General features: G+C 39.3%; 2 protein-coding genes across 4 annotated transcripts; both read left to right on the forward strand.

Annotated features, from left to right (window-relative positions):
- Positions 1 to 2,906: 2,906 nt before the first annotated feature.
- On the forward strand, positions 2,907 to 8,679 carry LOC103703362. The gene is made up of 2 exons (XM_008786199.3): positions 2,907 to 3,436; positions 8,218 to 8,679. The coding sequence occupies exons 1-2, from the start codon at positions 3,268 to 3,270 to the stop codon at positions 8,499 to 8,501; spliced, it is 453 nt and encodes a 150-aa protein (XP_008784421.1). The 5' UTR covers positions 2,907 to 3,267; the 3' UTR covers positions 8,502 to 8,679.
- Positions 8,680 to 12,495: 3,816 nt separating this feature from the next.
- On the forward strand, positions 12,496 to 22,206 carry LOC103703363 (cytochrome P450 CYP72A219-like). Of its 3 annotated transcripts, none has more exons than XM_039129020.1 (5): positions 12,496 to 12,911; positions 18,829 to 19,049; positions 20,405 to 20,649; positions 20,773 to 21,145; positions 21,606 to 22,206. In XM_039129020.1, exons 1-5 carry the CDS (start codon positions 12,635 to 12,637, stop codon positions 22,035 to 22,037), a joined length of 1,548 nt encoding a protein of 515 aa, XP_038984948.1. In that variant the 5' UTR covers positions 12,496 to 12,634; the 3' UTR covers positions 22,038 to 22,206. The 3 variants fall into 3 exon arrangements, with proteins under 3 accessions (XP_038984948.1, XP_008784422.2, XP_008784485.1); XM_008786200.4 differs by lacking the exons at positions 18,829 to 19,049; positions 20,405 to 20,649; positions 20,773 to 21,145; positions 21,606 to 22,206 and adding exons at positions 13,005 to 13,225; positions 14,528 to 14,772; positions 15,348 to 15,720; positions 15,827 to 16,412 and having other exon boundaries at positions 12,547 to 12,911; XM_008786263.4 differs by lacking the exon at positions 12,496 to 12,911 and adding an exon at positions 18,387 to 18,735.
- The last annotated feature ends 506 nt before the right edge of the window (positions 22,207 to 22,712 follow it).

Raw genomic sequence — 22,712 nt, forward strand, 5'->3', positions numbered from 1 at the left:
GCCGGGTCAAGGCGCCAAGCAAATGCTTCAATAAAAAAAAGTGTATGTACCTGTCAAGCTTTGAGTTGAATCGATTGATTTATTGAATTAATTAGATAATTATTTAAAAAACCCCCCTTAGTTCAGTGTGCCAATATCGGACTCATGTTAACTAATAAGCCAGAGCTTAGATTCTGCTTCACTATGGCCATGAGTAGAACATGTTATAATTTTGGTTGCAGATTAAAGAGTCTGGTTTGTAATTATTACTAAGTTATGGTTACTTCAGTATGATTTGGATGCCACTAATTTATAATACATTAAGTCTCTTAACATATATGGGTACGGCTGAAATCTTACAGTGATAGAAGCCTTACGTACTAGATTATTTTTTTGTTTATTTTTGAGATTGTTAACATTAGTGGTACTCTACTTTATTACAATTACAAACAATACTACTTGGAGCTTAAACCAAAATATTGATATTTAAGATTTTTTGTGAGACATGAAAACTCCAACACATTATTGATCCTAGTTCTCGCATGCTGGAAAAAAAATATTGATTCTGTTTCTCGCACACTTGAAAAAAGTTAATGATTAAAATATTTAGGAACTTGCTAGATTATTGACCAGTTATTTGCGGGCGTAGCTCTGCTAAAATTAAATTTTTCTTATGATATTTGCTTGATACAGTGAACTTTCCGCTTCTCCATTAAGCTCATGTATTACACTTGCTGAACCATTCGCACCCCATATACTAAATGTTCGACCCCTTATATCACTTGAAATTGAAGGTGGCACACCTTCTAAATTTTGTAACTTGTATATGTTAAAGTCAAAAATAAGCCAAGTCGAGATTTTAATTTTGAAAACTTCAGAGTCCATTTAATGTTTCTTTTATTTTCTATTTTTACTTTCAAAAATACAAGAAGAAAATCGCTAGAGTGGACAAACATGTACCATGATCCATGAGGTCTGTTTGTTTCTAAAATCATTCATTAAACATTTAGATCTTTGACAAACAAAATCTTCCACTTTCAAAAAAAATAATAGTGAGGAATGATTCAAGTTTCATGCAAATACTGTCCCCAACCTTGCTGTTGTCCACCAATTTGCAGGGAAATAAAAATCCAAAAATAGTAACAATACCTTCAAACTAGATTTAATTTCAATATGAGCTCTAAGATATGTGTTTATAACTTGCCCGAAAAGCACTCACTTGAGGTGACTCCTAATTGTAGTCATGCTTGTTTTGTTTAGAAACTTACAAATTACAAAAAATTTATCGTAGACTTAAAAGCAGTTTGAATGAGTTGATAAGCTCAAAATAAGCAAGTATATTCGTGATTCTAACTAAGAAAGTTTGCAATACAAGTATTTACGAAAAATTAAAATAGGCTAGGGCTCTCCATAGATTAAGAGTTTAATAACGGATATCCCTTGATAACTCATCACTTTGTTATAGTGATCATGACATGGTTGTTACGATCAAAAAACCAAAAAAAAAAAAGACTTTACGTATCATAGACTTAGCTGAAATTAGTGAATGTTGTCCTCAACTCTATACGTATTTATTGGATGTTTAGAACTCTTCTACCAACAAGCATCATTAGCATAATGGACAGAGCATGGAAATCATTCCAGTGGGATAAATCCAAATCTTATTCTAGCCATTTAGTGGCTACCGCATCGACGATTTGAAAAAAAAAATGTTCTCAAAGTTTAAGATTGTTAGCATAATTTTAGGGATCACGTAACAACCTGCATCACTCATAATATTTTTCTTTATCAGCGTGATTCTGTATCAACCTATATTATTTTTTTTATATGGAGTTTGTACATAAGTATATATAACCTCTAAAATGTACCAAATATGGCGGAACAAAAAAATAAAATTATTTTTTCTCTTTTTTTATTTTTTTCTTCTCCTACAAATATTTTAGGTTCGGGATCTATTCTTCAACAATACCTCCCTCACTGCCTATCCTAGAAAAGATAAAAATGATTTCCTGGATAGCTCTCAGTGACAAGATTCCATCATCAAAGAATCTAAGTATCAGTGGAGAAGAAATCCAGCGTGTCCATGCAATTCATGCTCAGAAGCCATAGACCACTCACTGCTGAATTGCACCTATTCTGCTAGTTAGTTTCTGGCTCATCCCTTGCCAAATTTCAACGCCTACTCTCCCATCTACCAATGGTCAATGGAGCCTTGTTAGCATCTTGGATGTCTAAAATTCAACAACTTGGACCACTAAAAGCCTGCGATAGATTTGTAAGTTCTGCATGCTAGTGTATCTGGAAAAGAAGGTAACGGAAGAATTTTCAAATTAGAACCCCCCTCAGCAAGTTAAATCTTAACGTTATTGGAAGCCCTCTCAGCGAGTTTAATTTGGATATCTATAGTCCATCTTTTCATATTTTGTCAAAGCTAAGTTTAATATTTCAAATTGCATTGAATGGAGAAGGGAGAACATTCTCAAATTAGATAAGAAAGCGGGACCAGCTGATTGCTTCTAACTAGAAAAGACTCCATCTTGAGGGAGATTCATGGACGATGATCGATTGGACGCGGAGAATAGACCGTTACGGAAATGGCCATTCGTTGATTAGTGAGATTCACAGATTGATCAGAATGATAGAGTTCTTTCAAGCAGTACATATATTTCGGGAGGCAAACAGAGCTGCAGATTAGATTTTTTTTTTCATTACCGGGCACTCAGAAGATGTTATCTAGACCACGATTGTTGATATTCCTCCTTCGCTGTATCATTTCTTTTCTTTTGACGTGGCTGGCTGTTCCACGTAAGAGCTATATGAATTGCTGTTTAGAGAGAGAGAGAGAGAGAGAGAGAGAGAGAGAGAGAGAGAGAGAGAGAGAGAGGAGGAAAGACTGTTTACTCAGTGATTCAGAAAATTCTGCTCTCCTAGCGCAGCTAGAGCAATCTGTGCTCTGCCAAGACGGAAGATTCCCATCAGAATAAACTACCATCCTGGGTTCATCCCAATTTTTCTTGACTTTTGACTTTTAAAATTTTCTGAGATCTCGGGATCTGGTTTTCTTTTACGATGCTGTTAACCACTTAACCCTAAGTTACTCTCTGATATCTAGAATGTTTGCTGGATCGTACACAGTAGCACAGACGGTGGATATCAGCCGTTCATCTAGATAGACACAATCTATAGCCGCCGTCTTCCCGTGTCCTGTTATCGGAAGGGGAAAAAGGGTAGGCTCTGAGAAGCGTGGGCGCCTCTCTCTCTTCGTGAAGCGCAGAAGCGTCGGCGGAGATGGAGCCGCCGAGGAGAGGAGGACTGGCGATGGTGGTGATGGGCGGGCTTGTTCTGGTCGTCCTGCTGTGCGGCGCGGCGGAGGGGTGGACGGGGGAAATCCACGGGAGGGTGGTCTGCGATGTGTGTGGGGATTCTTCCATAGGACCAGAAGATCACGTCTTGGAAGGTGATTTTGGTCTTATCCATGATTTTTGATCTCTGATTCTATTCTCCAACTTTATCGTTCATATCTTATTTTCTTTCAAAAAAAAATGAGATTTTTTTCAATTTTAGGTCGGGAATTTCTTTTCTTTTCTTTTCATGTTCGAGTTCATGGATTTCTAAGGCAGTTGATGCTTTCCAGCAATTTATTGTCTATTTGTTTTGTTGTCTGATTCTACTTCTGTCTTCTTCATGATCAGCAGCCATGGAAATTCTTTTTCTTCGTTGCTTAAATTTTTTGATTCATACATCCCAATTCCATCTGTCAATTCAGTGTACTGATGATTCGGAGTCAAGAAAACTAGAATACTAAGTAAATGATGGGAAAACGGGATTATTTCACAAAGGTAATTGTATGAAATTCTATAGCAAGAGTTGAAGTTTTCATTACAATCGTCGAAGTTGTAAGATGGAGATCAAAAGAACATACAGTAAATTTGGTATTCAACATAGTCAAGAGAAGTATAATGCCAAGTAAAAGGTGGAAAAATACGGGATTATTTCATAAGGTAATTGTATGAAATTCTATAGCAAGAGTTGAAGTTTTCGTTACAATCATCGAAGTTGTAAGATGGAGATCAAAAGATCACACAGTGAATTTGGTATTCAACACAGAAATATAGAGCACTGTCTTGTGTTGGAGCTTGATGAATGGTAGAATTGGCAACCGATTCCCATGCAGAAGCGGGGGAACAAAAATTCTTGTATAAATAGATGAAGTGGATGTGCCTAGGGAAATACTTTAGAGCATTTTCTGTGGTGTGCATACATGTGGATGTATGCAACAAATGACAAAACAAGAAACTATAGAATTCTTACCAAGAACTTATCTTGTGATTATTATAGCACTAGATGGTGCTTCATGAGACGAGAGAGGCTGAAAGTGTTGAGGAGGTCATTATGACAGATGCAAGATTCATATCACGTGTTGTATCCTAGATAATGATTTGCAACTAAGAAATCATGCACCAAAAATATATGATATGATAATTCTATCAAGAGTAGTTGGCTAGAAATTTTTTGAACTCACTATGATTGTGCCTTAAGATTACGATGGATTTCTCTGTTGGGTCTTGCAGAAATATGGATTTTGCTATCATTGGAAAGTTTGATGTTTTCAAAATGCCTTATTTGTTTGTTCTTCTTGTTTCTTTCCGGGAAGACAGCTTAGAAACACCCTACTTAGATAATAAATTACATTCCATAATTCTTCTTATGTCTTTGGCCATAAAAGGAGGAACAGCAGAAGTTGCTCTCATATATGGTGACAGGTAATGAGTATGATTTCTTCTTTCCTCTTATGGATTTCTCTTGATTGTCTGTAACTCTAACTCTATCTGCACTAAAGGAATTACCTCAGATAGTGGAACTGATTGCATTGTTAGCTGTGCTCAATGGTGCTTAATTTCTGCACAGAAATATGAAATGAAATCAAATTTTAAACAAGATATAAATAATGGTTATGATATCTCTGCCTTCAATATCAGATTGGTAGTTTAACTATATTATATTAGAGGAAATATCAAGGATACTCACCTTAGGATGAGTTATGATGAACATCGTAGTTAGAAAAGTGCTAGGAAGTTCCATGGACATACCAGTGTTGGGAAAAAAATTGGTAATAAAGGACTTGCTCATGGTCTTTGACAGGACTGGCTTAAATATTTGAGTTTCTTCAGATAATGATATACTTTGCATATTAATGAGAAATTTTTGCAGTTCCAGTGAGTTCCTTCTGACTTTTTGATACTGTAAAATAAGTTTCACAACCCAGAAATGCCATTCTTCAAATTGCATAAATAATCATGAGAAAAACTAATGGCAATCTTTGTTAGGCGATTTTAAAGTTTGATGCATTAGGGTCTTGCATTATGCATTAAGGTCAATATTATCAATGTCCTCAGGTTGATTAAGAATTGGAGATAGCCTCTTGACTTTTGAAAAATGCATGAATAAATGCCCAATACTTCATCCTCAGCAATGGTCTGGGCATCATATATTGATATCAATCTGATCATCCTGCTCAAATTGAAATCTAAATATCTTATAAAGATAATGAACTCATCTGTAGTTCATGATGGTCTCAAATCCATCACAGTTCATATTCATATACCGAAATAGTTATTGCTAAGAGTTAGGTGTTGGGACAATTGAAAGGATATATTTGTCAGCCAAGATAATCATTGTCATTATGTTATGGCTAAACACATTATAGTGACTGATATAGCTAGAGAGAGGCAGCTCAGCCAAGGTAACAAAACAATTAAATGAATGATTTGAGGTCATAGTGGCCATGAGGCTTGAAGTGGGCTTAGTTCTACTGATGTTATTTTGTTTTATTCTCTTTTATATTGTTTTATTTTATTCTGAGAACCACTTCTTTGCTCTCATTTGGATCTTTCAACTTATTGTTTTTTCTCCTCCTAAAAAAAAAGACTTATTGTCTTCTCTCTTGGGAAACATATATTCCCTATAAACATCCATAAATGTAATTTGCTTTAGTTGACCTAAATGGAGAAGTTTTATTTCTGGAGAATGCTGTCCACAAATTCACATACAACATTCATCACTTCCAACCATTCATGTTGATCGAAGACAAGTTTTCTGGAGAAGAATCATTACCAAGAGAATATCGGGTGGCAGAGTCTGAGTCATCTTTATCTGCTACAGAGACGTGCCATGAGGGTTTTTGGCAATTCATGGAAGCATGAAAGCAAGGAAAACTCTGGGATATGAAAAGAAAAACATGTAAACTGTGCTTTCCCATCCCTGTAACCACTTTTTGGGATTTTTAATACCATCAGAAGTCAGGTCAAAGATGAAACGTGCCCTTTAGTTCTAACTCATTAACTGCTCTATGGTACTTTGTCTGCTCATTTGGTCTTAGGAGTTTCTTGGCTCTCCAATTACATCTATCATAAGTGATAATCATTGTGAATTGAGATACATGACTATCAGCTAGTATTCCTGTTCATGACCATGATTATGTTATTATATCATGCTTTTAGCTAGATACACATGTCAAGCCAACAGTCGGCATGCATTGATATACAAGGATGCACAGCTGTATTGGATATTTTTGTTTTAATGGATAAACGTGTTTTCAAGCTTAAGAATGCATTTTGTCTTTAATAAATAATTTGGGCACTATGAATCCTAATGACAGAAGCGGAGAGGGAAAATGCATTTATAAGTGTTTTTTTGGCCCTCCATTCTTATCTTAATTGCGGGCCCGATTTTTCTTCAGACACTTCTTTGTCAAAAGTTGAGGCCTCTTCATTCTTTATTGTTGCATTTGGAAACATACATCCTACACTAGCAATGTCTTCAGACCAGAAATTGACATAAAAGTATCATTATTTAAGAATTAGTTCATGCAAAATCAAATAAAACTTAAAAAATATTGGTTTGGAAAACTACCAATGTCTATGTTTTTGTGTTACTCTGTAACATCCATTATCAATCAGTTGATCAATATGCTATGGTACAGAGCAACAATAATTCATGATTGGTTGGTAGACACCCCGAACATATGGAAGGAGGGTGTATTGAGTACATGGTGCCTCGGCATGGTACATATGATGCATAGTTGTTCAGTATTTGTCTTTGAAGCTCCAATGAGTCACATTCCTTGTGGCTTATTGGAGGTAACCTTCTTCTTGCTCAAGATGAATGCTTATGTTGCTAAGGGACCTAACTTATTTAAGCACCATGAACTTAGAAGAAATTTGTTTTTCACGCAAGTAATGTTGTAGCTTTAGTACCATCTTGCCCTTGTTGTTAAACAGTCCATGGAAGTCAGAACAACATAAGTGGTGCTTGTGGATGGTGGAAAGGAAGTTACTGATTACAGGAAAATCCTGAAATTTCCCGTCAAGTAATTCTACAAACCGTTTGGTCAAAGTGATGCTCCATTAAAAAAAAAAATTTCCATACCATTGTTTTTAAAATAACTTCACAAAGAGGATGCACACTGGTTAATTTTGAGCACAGCCAAGTATATAACCGCCAGACGCCAGTCTTGGCAAGTCTGAAGCATGATAAAATAGTTACCTAATTTGCTAAATCAATAGTAAATTACAAATTGGTACGAACTGAAATGGTTTGTGTAATATGAAAAAGATGAGCTAGTATAAATTCTATAAAAAGCTATACTCCATTTAATTCCTGTATGCAGAAAATTTTCCTATGTAGCTCCTTCTAACTCCTAAATTAAAAAAATAAAGTGCTTATTTATATTGTGTACATAATTCATCTTGATAGATAAAAAAAAAGTGGAACTGTTATAGCGTTATATAAATCAACAAACATAAATTTTAACCTGATTCAGTAAGCAGAACTGAATTATGAATCCAAGCCTGAACTACAATGTAGATCTGCATGTTTTTTTATCTAAGAACATGAAGGCTCATACAATGTTTCTTTTTTTATCTGGTTTGACTACCATACTGGTTGAAGCCAGAACATATTGTGGGGCCATTGACTGCATGTCATGTTTCCTCAGAGGTTGCTCTTAAGTTTCTTGTGGGAGGTTAATTTGTGCAGAACTCACAGTATTTTTTCTCCATCATTTTTTTATACTTATCAGAGTTTTATATGATTTTGCATTCTTATCTTGTTGCATGTAATCTTCACTGTAGATTCGTTGAGCTGAATTTTCAGCTATTGCGGTTATGTATGGTATCTGTTCAAGGGCTTTTAGGTGAATGTATCTGGTCTCATGGGTCGTTGTCATGTTCCTTGCAGGTGCTGAGGTGGCTGTTCTTTGCATAACTAAATCTGGTGAAGTTATTAATTATCAGGCCTTCACAAACTTGAAAGGCATTTATACAGTGGCAGAGACCATGCCTGAGAGCGATCGGTGGGTGTCATGCTTAGCAAGGCCCATCAGCAGCTACCATGAGCAGTGCACTCGGAAGGGAGATGCCCACTCCGGGGTCAAGTTCACTTACAATTTGCCATCTGGAAACTCTCACACTGTCAGGCCATTCCTTTACAAACCTGTTTCCGTGCCAATGTATTGCAGCTGAAAGATGTACTGTATGTTGGGAAACATACCAGTAAATATATAGTACAAACTCATGTATGTTGGTTGAGTGGAGGAAGAAGGAATCCTAAAGCCTATAGAATATCAAGTTGGTTGTGCATACTTGATGTAACAAAATGACTGTATTTGCTATACCGGTTATCTGTGTTCATTAGCTCCAATTTCTGCTGTCTGTGTTTCTTTTGTCCCCAGCTAGTGCAAGATCAAGATACTCGCGGGGAAGTTGATGCATGGAGACCGGCATGCTGTTCTGTCTTAATGCTGCTACTGATCTTGTGGCATGCGAAAATGAGTTTCTTTCCCTGAATGCAGGATTGCGAGGGAATCATGGAACTCGAGATGATAAGTCTGACAAGCAGCTAATGCTGTAGCATGCTCTCTGGCATGTCTGAAACTCATGGCATATCAGATGTCGAGGTCGTCTTTTATGATAAGAAGGCAGTGCTTATGCTGACTCCTGATGGTCATGACTTCATGACTACTTGGAACTTGTCAGGGCTTCACAACTCTATTGGCGCTCACATTTATGAGATGCTTTTGCCAGGTCTCTTATGCCCTGCTCCTGAGTACCCAGCAATTTCTTGCTTTGCACAAACCCCTTTTTTTTTCCTGTTTCTTATCCTTCTGTGCCATGAGCCAAATGAAGACTTTTTAGCCCTATCTGGATGCTGGAAGATCTTACTGGTGTGATAGGATTCCCTGCAATTTATGTGATAGCTTTCGGTCAGAAGTTATACTGGAAGCCAAGCCCTTCAAAGAGAGCCTGAGGGGACCAGCTTGTTGGAACGGACTCACCAAAAGAGTCCGAGTCTTCTGCGCAAGAGAAGGAGAAGTCCAATTCTAGAAATTCATAGCTGCCATAATAGTTGTAAATTTGAAATTTGAATTTTAAATTTGTTCAAATTTGGACTCATCAGAAGAAGAATTCTTAGCTATCATAACAGCTGCCAAATTTAGACCCACCAGAAGACGTGTATACGAGCCAACCATCTGGCTTCACACATCTAGACTTTCCTCACTATGTTTGTAAGCTTCATAAAAGCTTGTATGGACTGCGTCAAGTTCTCCGGGCCTAATTCTAATGCTTGACAGATAAGCTGTAGAGTTATGGCTTCATTGGCTTCAAAGCGGACAGTTCTTTGTACACATTGCATCGAGGTCAACTTCATATCTATTTCCTCATTTATGTTGATGACATAATTATCATTGAATTCGATGCTCATGAAGTCACCAAAATCATTAACTTGCTCAGCCAAGATTTTTCTGTCAAAGACCTTGGCAACTTAAGTTTTTTTCTTGGAGTGGAAGCCTTACGAATACCCTCTAGTATCTTCCTCACTCAATGAAAGTACATCGTTGATCTTTTACAAAAGGTCTCTCTGGATAAAGTTAAACCTTGTAGCACCCTGATGTCTACTTCCTGTCAGTTATCAAAATTTGAAGGTCAAGAATTTGATGATCCTCATCTCTATCGAAGTACTGTTGGCGCCTTATACTATTTGGGCTTTACTAGACCAGACATCGTATTCGCAGTCCACAAAGTCAGCAAATATATGCATCAACCCCGGGTATCTCACTGGCAAGCTGTTAAAAGAATACTAAGGTATCTCAAAATACAATTTCCTATGGTCTCCAGTTATTCTTTCATTCGCGTCACACTCTGCATAGTTACACCGACGCTAATTGGGCTGGGGACTGTGATGACAGAAGAAATGTTGGTGCTTAGTGTTTTTCATAGTGCAAGTTTAGTTAGTTGGAGTTGCAAACAACAACAAACAGTTGCGAGAAGTAGCATTGAATCATAATACAAATCCCTGTCCAATACCGCTGTAGAGCTTCAATGGTTGCAGTCCATACTTAATGATCTTCATTTGCCCTTATAAGAAACTCCTACATTGTGGTGTGACAACATAGATGCTACCTACCTCTCCTCCAATCTAGTCTTCTATGCAAGAACGAAGCATATTGAAATCAGTTTTCATACCGTGTGAGAGCAGGTGATGAAGAAATAACTGAGAGTGTCATTTTATCGTCAAAAGATCAGATAGCCGATCTACTTACAAAATCTCTATCAGTAGTGAGGTTCACGCATCTTCGAGACAATCTTCATGTGCAAGAACTGCACATTCGAATGCGGGGGCGTGTTGGAACGGACTCACCAGAAGAGTCTGAGTCTTCCGGGCAAGTGAAGGAGAAGCCCAATTCCAGAAATTCATAGCTGCCATAATAGTTGTAAATCTGAATTTCAAATTCGTTCAAATCTGAATGTCAAATTCATTCAAATAGTCAGCTTTGCTCGAAAGAAAGGTTAATCAACGGTTAGCACTTATTTTCATTCCCCAACATTCTCCTCGTCCTCCAATAGAATTTGAAGAAAAACATAGCAGAGAGGTGAAATTTTAGATCGTTAGGTCTTTACACACGAACAGAACACAGGTTGTTGCTTCATTTTTCTCTAGGAAGCAACTACTTTGCTGTGTAAAACTGGGAAAAAAGGGCTGTGATCATTTCATTTGTAATACAAAAGTTTCTTATGGTGTTAAGAATTTGAAGTCATGGTTCCTGTTCGTTATTGTTCAGTACCTTGTCTCCATGTCAGATCTCCAGTTTCTCCATTTGAATGAGGGATAGCGTGCAGGCTGATGGCTTTTTTCTCTCTTTCTTTACATGCTTAGGCAAGTTCTCAAGCTTTTCACTGGAATATAAAACCATGGAAAAGAACGTGGGATTGGTTAGATCCGCGCCATCTATTGGACTTAATGGAGTGGATTCTTCCCCAAACTATTGTTATATAAATCCCAGTGGCGATAGAATTGTCTTTTAGTCTCTTAATTTGTTGCTCCATATAGGCTTCAAGATGGGACCGGTAAGCTTCAAAATTAACGTTTTTTCCTTTGTTTTTAACGAGCTGAATGCGTCAGGGGCCGGCTTTTTGTTGCATAAATTATTCACGCACACCTCGATTCCGCTGGCTGCATGTTCTTTCTTCCAAGTTCCGGCAAGCACTAAGTCAAACATACGGTGGCCCGGCTCCACTCACACAGCCGGTAGAAAAAGCCCAACGCAATTAAAATATTTTGACCACAGAAGCTTCCGCAGCTCCAGCTTTGTTTGTTTGTTTTTTTTTTTTGTTTTTTTTTTTATTTTTTTTTTTGTGCTGAAACGAATATTTCATACATCACGGATACGAATATACCCAATAGAATCGGCAAACAAAAGGTTCCGAAATGCAACAGACATCTCACCCTCTCCAACCCACAGGGTGCCTCCTAAGTAGCTCGTTACATATGCCGCAACCTAATCCGCCGCTCTGTTAGCCTCATGATATACATGCATAGCCTGAAATATAATGCCCTTCCTCACCATCAACCAAATATCACGGTGCAGGAGATGAACATCTCCATTTCTACTTGTGTCCCGTTGGACCTAGCCGATCACCGTGGCCGAATCACGCTCCAAGAGGATGGAGGTTGCCTGAAGCACGTGCCGCACATAATGCAATCCCATCCAAGCCGTCTGTAACACTGTTCTGGAAATCGAGGTATCGAAGATCTGACATCCCCCGCTGTGACCACACTCGAACTCGGGCCCTTGATGACAAACCCGACCCCTCCTACCCGACCCCTCCTATCCTACCTCCATCCAAAACAGAACCATCAAAATTGACCTTGAGGAAACTCGGAGGTGGAGGCTTCCAGGTGAAGAAAACCGTATGAGGAGTTGCCGAAGCAATGTGGGGGCACCAGGTATCCCGAGCTGTCAATAGTCTGTAGTCTAACCCTATCCGAAGAATCTCTGTTGTCTGTGCCTGAGTCCGCTCCATCACGAAACGTGAGGATGGACTAAGCCCGCCAGATACCCGAACGTTTCTGGCCATCCATACTTGATAAGCTATGCAAGCCGCCCTAATGGCCAGGTTTATTCTCTAACTTGATTCCGAAGACAGAGCGTCCGATATACGTCCAAAACCGTGGGCAGTTTCTCTTTGGACTTGCGGACAAGTCAAAGACGACGTTTGAGACTTCATGGCCGATAAAATGGCATTACCTACTGCTACTTCTTTACCCCTCGCACCTCCCAAGTTTGACCAAAAGATAAACAAGAGAAGAGAGAACCATGGGAGAGTTCCTCCCTATTCTTCCGATAGCTTCTGTACTCGCGGTCCTGCTGTTCTGTGGGCTGAAGGCGTTCTACTCCCTATGGTGGAAGCCCAAAGCTCTGGAGAAGCAACTAAGGGAGCAAGGCGTCCGAGGCAATCCTTACAGGATCCTCTATGGGGACACGAAAGATGAGATACGAGCCGCGAAGGAAGCATGGTCCAAGCCTATCGCTCTCACCCATCATATTGCGCCACGGGTGGCACCGTTCGCTTATCAGACAGTTCAGAAATACGGTAAGAAAACTGCTGCTTGATTTGGATACCGTCATGATATACCGGCATCACTTGAAGATTTGATGCTTCTTCTTGGGTAATTTGGGAGCACAGGGAAGACATCCCTGGTGTGGTTTGGAACAACTCCGAGGGTGATTCTGTGGGACCCACAGACGATAAGGGAGGTGCTGTTGGATAAGCTGGGCCAGTTCAAGAAGCCACCGTTTAACCCTCTGATAAGGCTTCTAGCCAGGGGGGTCTCCAGTCTCGAAGGAGAGGAGTGGGCAAAGCGACGGAGGGTCATCACCCCGGCCTTTCACCTTGAAAAATTAAAGGTTTTGGAATCCTACTTCCTTTGCCTCCTAGTAAACAAGAGACCTAAATTGATCCGATCGGAAAAAAAAAAAAAAATTTCCTTCAACTCAATCTCTCTTTAAAAAAAACTAGAAGAAGATGAAAGAATTGCGAAAGTAGAGTGTAATCTCCTTTTCTTTCGTTGATGTTCTTAAAAACTAACGTACATAGCCGTTACACAATTTAGGTTGAATTCATCTTTCTAGTTTTGTTGGGATTTTTTTTCTATCTGCTTTCGTCAGATTTCTCTTCCTAATCCTAGTAGGACTTTTTTTCTTAAAATAGATATTACTAGTAGAAATCTTTAAGAAAAAGCTAAAATTTTTGAGGAGGTAGTCTCGACTTCTAAATCAACTTTGCCTTTTATTGCTCTACATAATTCTTCTTGAATAGAGAGATACATTTAATCAAAATCTTATCTGAAAAGAAAACTTTCGGTTTGACCGGCCCATTTTGGGCTCCAAACGATAGAATTTGGACTTGATCGCTATGGGCCGCCCCCTAAAGGGCAGACATCATGTTGTATATCTCGAAAAACTGTCTGATTTTAAAAAAAAATCATCTCAATCGAACGTCGTACAACCAAGTTATGGCCTCCAGAAGTTTGGCCTGCAACTCAGCTTTCCGATGTGGCGAATCTTGCTCCTAAACCTTGTCTAGCCATGTTCGTAGTACCAAAATGTTTCATATCAATCTAGGGATCCTCTTGGATCATAAATATAGCATAAATGTAACTTAACTTTCTAATGCTATTAATCGCTAGACTAAGCTAAGTAACCATGCATGGGATGGGATATAATACAATTACCATTCACCACTAGGAGTCTCGGAAGAAAAGCTTTTATCTTAACATCATTCGCAGTGTTGTCCTAAAACAAAGGCTTTCTTGACTTCTTTTTTGTTGACAATTTGCTAATCAAATTGCCAATAATATAGATGGGACCAACTAAGAGTGGTAGAAAAAGTTTGTTATTTAGAGGAAAATTCATAGGAAATTGCAAAGTGGTGGTGCTTGTTCAAGCCATCAACTCCAACAATGTTCTTATATTCATTATACTTGCTGACATTATAGATGAATGCAACAAACTTTAGTCAGAACTCTTTTTCTGCTGATTGAATGCATCCCCTTTTATAACATTAATATTAAACGAGACTTAATAACTAAACTTGGATAACAAAAGATCTGCGGTGGAAAAATCCAGGCAACAGTGCTGTGCGTGTGCGTTTGTGTCTGTTAAATAGAATGTAGCGAGTAGTTCTTGCGTGACATTTGTTGGTTACAGGGAATGGTGCCTGCCTTTCTGATCAGCTGTGTTGATTTAATAAAAAGATGGCAGAACTTAACTAGCACTGAAGGATCTTGTGAGATAGACATTTGGCCTGAGTTTCAGAATCTGACAGGAGACGTGATCTCTCGAACAGCCTTTGGAAGCAGCTATGAGGAAGGAAAGAAAATATTTGAACTACAAAAGGAGCAAGCTGTCCTGGTCATAGAAGCTGCCCGAGTCCCCTATATATCAGGATTCAGGTGAAATTATTATTATTATTATGATTGTATGATGCACGTGTATTCTCTGTTAATCAATAAGATAGATCTAAACACATAAGAGATCTAATAAACATAAATCCCAAGACCTTCAACTATCATGCTTTTCACAAATATAAATATAAGGCTTAAGTAATTTAGAAGACATACCGGAATCCATGAGAGTAAGTCTTCTTCTTCTTGTTGAAATCTTTAGAGTAGACACTATGATTTCTCTCACTTAGCCCTCAATTCATATACACCAAAATGATGGAGATAGTGTTCATTTATAGGGTAGAGAGAGGACCACATTTCCAACCTTCTACATACCATAAGACTCTCCACCGTCCATCAAAGTACGAGTTCCAAGAGGAAATTAACTTCTCACAAATTTGACCATTAACACACTTTATGGGAAATTGAAAGAGCCAAGTAACTTAGGAGTCAAATAAACCAAAAGTCATTCAACATTTTGGTCATGTGGGACATAAAATATCTTACACTCTCTTCCATATTAGATGGTCTGGTTTACGTACTTAATTCAGATTCTTTTAGCATTCATTACGTACTCGGTGCAGATTCCTTCCTACTGCAAAGAATAAGAGGAGAATGCACATAGACAGAGAGATCAAGACCATGCTAAGAAATATGATTGAAAAGAAGTTGAATTCCATGAAAATGGGAGGATCTCTCGGCTCCGACTTGCTTGACTTGTTGCTGCAGTTCGGTAATAATAGTGATCAGAAGAACTATAGTATTACTATCGATGAGGTGATAGAAGAGTGCAAGCTCTTCTACTTTGCTGGTCAAGAGACAACCTCAGTGTGGCTAACATGGACGATGATTCTCCTGTCCATTCATCCAAATTGGCAACAAAGAGCAAGGGAAGAAGTTCTGAAAATCTGTGGGAAGAATACACCTGATTTTGAATCACTAGGACACTTTAAAATCGTGAGCATCAGCGCTTCACTGTTGCTATCCAGATATCTGTTTCACTTCTAATAGGCTAAAGTCACACTTCTTTCTGTCTATTTACACTTGCTATCTTCAATTACAGGTAACCATGATACTTTATGAAGTTCTAAGATTGTATCCACCCCTGACCTCTCTCTTTCGACGGGCAATTAAGGAAACAAAGCTAGGAGAGTTCTCTGTCCCTGCTGGCACCGATATCTGGCTACCCACAATCCTCATCCACCATGATCGAGAATTTTGGGGCGAAGATGCCAATGAGTTCAATCCAGAGAGATTTTCAGAAGGGGTTTCAAAGGCATCAAAAGTTCAAAATGCATTCTTTCCTTTTGGATGGGGACCAAGGATATGTTTGGGCCAGAGTTTCGCAATAATAGAAGCAAAGATGGCTTTGGCTACTATTCTCCAACACTTTTCCTTGGAGCTGTCACCTTCCTATGCTCATGCTCCTTATACAGTTCTTACTCTTCAGCCACAATTTGGAGCTCATATCATCCTTCATCAACTTTTATACTAGTAAAGGTTGTTAAAATTTCAGTGCAAGTGCTCTGTTTCAATTATTTTCTTGGTATTTGCAGTAATACTACTCTTACCATATGATCTTATATAACACCAACATATATGTAAAGGTAAAGGTGTGTCCTTGAAATGGATGGATTCAATCTTTCTTATTGGAGAGTGTTTGCAATCCCTATTTGTATTGGATGGATGATAGGAGCTCTAGTGCTGATACTCTATTTCTGGTTCTGCATTAAACGAAAGCTAATCTTTATAACTAACATCTCCATCACAGCTTTCTCATTTTATAAAATGCATACCTGCAAGAATTGACTATTTGTAGGCTCATGAAGAGGAAAATGATGTTAAGAACCTCTCAGTTTCCATCATACTAGAGCAAAAGTCCTATTCCATAACCTTGAAGCCGAGTGGTTTAAGTGGGCAATGCCTGGAGCAAGAAGCATGGTTTGCTGTCATGTCTACCAGATTATTTGAGTAAACGGCAGTTGTATCTGGATAGATGAAGATATTGCCTTCTGTTCTTTTGACCGGAAAAACTATAACAACCCAGGACCTCACCCAAAATGGCTAGCCGAAAGATATTATTTGGGTTCCTTGACCTTGTATAAGTATCGAAGATCTACCCAGCGAATAACCGATATGGAACTAAACACACGCTCGCACGGGTCCTTCCATATTCCCTCCGTTCAAGCCTTAACGTCCTCGTCAAACTAAGGGTTCAAATCCATTCAAATCTAATCACAAACACCACAATCGGTTCATAGTTAGCCCCAATAGATCCGTGCTGCAGTGTCCCCTAGTCCACATAGATTATGAGCTGGGTCTGCTCTGATACCATATGTAACAACCTAGGACCTCACCCAAAATGGCTAGCCGGAAGGTATTATTTGGGTTCCTTGATCCTGTTTAACTACCCAAGATCTACCCAATGAATAACTGATGTAGGACTAAACACACGCCCGCACGGGTCCTCACATACTCCCTCCGTTCAAGCCCTGACGTCCTCGTCAGGCTAAAGGTTCAAATCTATTCAAATCTAATCACAAACACCACGATTGACCCGTGGTCAGCCCCAATGGATCCGTACTGCAGTATCACCTAGTCCACATAGGTTATGGGTCAGGTCCGCTCCGATACCATTTGTAACAACCCAGGACCTCATCCAAAATGGCTAGCCGGAAGGTATTATTTGGGTTCCTTGATCCTGTATAAATACCCAAGATCTACCTTGCGAATAACTGATGTAGGACTAAACACACGCCCGCACAGGTCCTCACAAAAACGGAATTAAAAGTAATTCTATACTTGGAACTTTGTTTATGGATTCTACTTTTCGCTCTTTATTGTTGTAATGTCTGTATCAGTGCTCCATTGTTAATGAGGTGAAATTTTAGATCGTTAGGTCTTTACACACGAACAGAGCACAGGTGGTTGCTTCATGTTTCTCTAGGAAGCAACTAGTTGCTGTGTAAAACAGGGAAAAAAGGGTTGTGATCATTTCATTTGTAATAGCAAATTTTCTTATGGTGCTAAGAATTTGAAGTCATGGTTCCTATTCGTTATTGATCAGTACCTTGTCTCCATGTCAGATCTCCAGTTTCTCCATTTAAATGAGGGATAGCGTGCAGGCTGATGGCTTTTTTCTCTCTATCTATACATGCTTACGAAAGTTCTCAAGCTTTTCACTGGAATTTAAAACCATGGAAAAGAACGTGGGATTTGTTAGATCTGCGCCATCTATTGAGCTTAATGGAGTCTTTTAATCTCTTTCTTGCTCCGTATAGGCTTCAAGATGGGCCCAGTAAGCTTCATAATTAACCTTTTTTTTTTTTTAATGAGCTGAATGCGTCCTGGGCCGGCTTTTTGTTGCATAAATTATTCACGCACACCTCGATTCCGCTGGCTGCATGTTCTTTCTTCCAAGTTCGGACAAGCACAAAGTCAACTCCACTCACACAGCCAGTAGAAGCAGCCCAACGCCATTAAAATATTTTAACCACAGAAGCTTCCGCAGCTCCAGCTTTGTTCTCTAACTTGATTCCCAAGGCAGAGCACTTTCTTTGGACTTGCGGACAAGTCAAAGACGAAGTTTGATACTTCATGGCCGATAAAATGGCATTACCTACTGCTACTTCCTTACCCCTCGCAACTTCCAAGTTCCAAGTTTCAACTAAAGATAAACAAGAGAAGAGAGAACCATGGGAGAGTTCCTCCCTCTTCTTCCGTTAGCTTCTGTACTCGCTGTCCTGCTGTTCTGTGGGCTGAAGGCGTTCTACTCCCTATGGTGGAAGCCCAAAGCTCTGGAGAAGCAACTAAGGGAGCAAGGTGTCCGAGGCAATCCTTACAGGATCCTCTATGGGGACATGAAAGATGAGATGCAAGCCGTAAAGGAAGCATGGTCCAAGCCCATCGCTCTCACCCATCAGATTGTGCCACGAGTCGCGCCATTCGCTTATCAGACAGTTCAGAAATACGGTAAGAAAACTGCCGCTTGATTTGGATACCGTCATGATATTCCGGCATCACTTGAAGATTTGATGCTTCTTCTTGGGTAATTTGGGAGCACAGGGAAGACATCTCTGGTGTGGATTGGAACAACTCCGAGGGTGATTCTGTGGGACCCACAGACGATGAGGGAGGTGCTGTTGGATAAGCTGGGCCAGTTCCAGAAACCACCATTTAACCCTCTCGTAAGGCTTCTAGCCAGGGGGGTCGCCAGTCTCGAAGGCGAGGAGTGGGCTAAGCGAAGGAGGGTCATCACCCCGGCCTTTCACCTTGAAAAATTGAAGGTTTTGAAATCCTACTTCCTTTGCCTCATAGTAAAGAAGAGACCTAAATTAATCCGGTCGGGAAAAAAAAAAAAATTTCTTTCAACTTCGAATCTCTCACAAAAAAGTTAAAAGAAGATAGAAAAATTGTGAAAGTAGAGTTTAAATCTACTTTTCTTTCATTGGTGATCTTAAAAACTAAGCTACACAGCTGTTATTTATAACAGTAAGGTCCACCCTTACATAATTTAGGTTGAATTCGTCTTCCTAATTCTAGTGGGATTCTATTTCTGTTCGCTCATTCTAATTCTAGTAGGACTCTCTTTTCTAAAATAGATACCACTAGTAGAAATCTTCTAGAAAAAGCTAAAATTCTTGAGAAGGTAGATGTCGACTTCTACATCAACTCTGCCTTTTGTCGCTCAATATAATTCTTTTCTGATAGAGAGATACATTCGGTCAAAATCTTACCTCAAAAGAAAACTTTCGGTTTGATCGATCCGTTTCAGGCCCAAATAATAGAATTTGGCCTCGATCGCTAAGGGTTGCCCCCTAAATGGCGGGGCATCACATTGTATGTCTCGAAAAACTAACTAAGTAAAAAAAAAATTATCTCAATTGAACGTCATATGACCAAGTTATGGCCTTCAAAAATTTGGTCTGTGACTCAGCTTCCTGATGTGGCGGATCTTGCTCCTGAATCCTGTCTAGCCCTATTCATAGTAGCCAAAATGGTTTATATCGATCTAGGAATCCTCTTGGATCATAAATATAGCATAAATATAACTTATTTCTAATGCTATTAATCATCCAACTAAGCTAACTAATCATGTATGGGATGGGATATAATACAATTACCATTCACCACTAGAAGTCTCAGAAGAAAAGCTTTTATCTTAACATCATTCGCAGTGTTGTCCTAAAACGAAGGCTTTCTTGACTTCTTTGATGTTGATTAGTTGCTAATCAAATTGCAAATAATATAGATGGTAGGAGTGGTAGAAAAAGTCCGTTTTTTATAGTGAAATGTAGAAGATACCTCATAATGACTTGTAGATTAGAGGAAAAGTCATAGGAAATTGCAAAGTGTTAGTGCTTGTTCAAGCCATCATCTCCAACAATGTTCTTATATTCAATATACTTGTTGACATTATAGATGAATGCAACAAACTTTAAGCCTGAAAGTCAGAACTTTTTTTCTGTTGATTGAATGCATCCCCTTTTATAACATTAATATTAAACGAGACCTAATAACTAAGCTTGGATAACAATAGATCTGCAGTGGAAAAATCCACGCAACAGTGCTGTGCGTGCGTGTTTGTGTCTGTTAAATAGAACGTAGCGGGTAGTTCTTACGTGACATTTGTTGGTTACAGGGAATGGTGCCTGCCTTTCTGATCAGCTGTGTTGATTTAATAAAAAGATGGCAGAACTTAACTAGCGCTGAGGGATCTTGTGAGATAGACGTTTGGCCTGAGTTTCAGAATCTGACAGGAGACGTGATCTCTCGAACAGCCTTTGGAAGCAGCTATGAGGAAGGAACGAAAATATTTGAACTGCAAAAGGAGCAAGCTGTCCTGGTCATAGAAGCTGCCCGAGTCCCCTATATACCAGGATTCAGGTGAAATTATTATTATTATTATTATTATGATTGTATGATGCACATCTGTTCTCTTCATATTAGATAGTGTGGTTTAGGTACTTAATTCAGATTCTTTTAGCATTCATTACGCATTTGGTGCAGATTCCTCCCTACTGCAAAGAATAAGAGGAGAATGCACATAGACAGAGAGATCAAGACCATGCTAAGAAATATGATCGAAAAGAAGTTGAATTCCATGAAAATGGGAGGATCTCTCGGCACCGACTTGCTTGGCTTGTTGCTGCAGTTCAGTAACAATAATGATCAGAAGAACTATAGTATTACGATCGATGAGGTGATAGAAGAGTGCAAGCTCTTCTACTTTGCTGGTCAAGAGACAACCTCAGTGTGGCTAACATGGACGATGATTCTCCTGTCCTTTCATCCAAATTGGCAACAAAGAGCGAGGGAAGAAGTTCTGAAAATCTGTGGGAAGAATACACCTGATTTTGAGTCAGTAGGACACTTGAAAATTGTGAGCATCAGCCCTTCATTGTTGCTATCCAGATATCTGTTGTCATGCCCTCGCCTGCACGGAGCACGTGAGGCACCCAGTGCCCACGTGGGGGCCACATGAGGGGGGAACATAGGGCTCCCCTGCCCGAAACGCGTCTACAGGATTTGGAGACACCCGCCTCATATGCCTAGGCTCTAGAACGAGTCTTTCCGATGTGGGACTATTGGGCCTCATACCCTTCCCATTATCGGACAAGAGCCGTCCTCGCCTCTGATACCAAATGTCATGCCCCCGCCTGCGCGGGGCACGTGAGGCACCTAGTGCTCACGTGGGGGCCACATGAGGGGGGAACACAGGGCTCCTCTGCCAGATATTGTCCGGTTCCGGAGCTTCACGCAAACGTCACACCTGTTTCACTTCTAATAGGCTAGAGTCACACTTCTTTCTGTCTATTTACACTTGCTAACTTCAATTACAGGTAACCATGATACTTTATGAGGTTTTGAGATTGTATCCACCCGCAACCTCTCTCTTTCGACGTGCAATCAAGGAAACAAAGCTAGGAGATTTCTCTGTCCCTGCTGGCACCGATATCTGGCTACCCACAATCCTCATCCACCATGATCGAGAATTTTGGGGCGAAGATGCCAATGAGTTCAATCCAGAGAGATTTTCAGAAGGGATTGCAAAGGCATCAAAAGTTCAAAATGCATTCTTTCCTTTTGGATGGGGACCAAGGATATGTTTGGGTCAGAGTTTTGCAACGATAGAAGCAAAGATGGCTTTGGCTACTATTCTCCAACACTTTTCCTTTGAGCTGTCACCTTCCTATGCTCATGCTCCTTATACCGTTATTACTCTTCAGCCACAATTTGGAGCTCATATCATCCTTCATCAACTTTTATACTAGTAAAGGTTGTTAAAACTTCAGTACAAGTGCTATGTTTCAATTATTTTCTTGGTATTTGCAGTAATATTCTTACTATATGATCTTATCTAACACCAACATATAATGGTGCTTAATCTTCATCATTAAGGTAAAGGTGGGTCCTTGAAATGGATGGACTCAATCTTTCTTATTGGAGAGTGTATGCAATACCTATTTGTATTGAATGGATGATAGGAGCTCTAGTGCTGAGACTCTATTTCTGGTTCTGCATTAAATGAAAGCTAATCTTTATAATTAACATCTCCATCACAGCTTTCTCATTTTATAAAATACATACCTGCAAGAATTGACTACTTGTAGGCTCATGAAGAGGAAAATGATGTTAAGAACCTCTCAGTTTCCGTCATACAAGAGCAAAAGTCCTATTCCATAACCTTAAAACCTTGACTGGTTTAAGTGGGCAATGCCTGGAGCAAGAAGCATGGTTTGCTGTCATGTCTACCAGATTATTTGAGTAAACGGCAGTTGTATCTGGGTAGATGAAGATACTGCCTTCTGTTCTTCGATTAGAGAAACGGAGTTAAAAGTAATTCTATACTTAAAACTTTGTTTCTGGATTCTACTTTTCGCGCTTTATTGTTGTAATGTATATATCAGTGCTTCATTGTTAATGATGTAATACCCTTAAAAAATAAA

This window comes from Phoenix dactylifera, chromosome 8, assembly GCF_009389715.1.
Source record: "Phoenix dactylifera cultivar Barhee BC4 chromosome 8, palm_55x_up_171113_PBpolish2nd_filt_p, whole genome shotgun sequence".
NCBI lineage: Eukaryota > Viridiplantae > Streptophyta > Magnoliopsida > Arecales > Arecaceae > Phoenix > Phoenix dactylifera.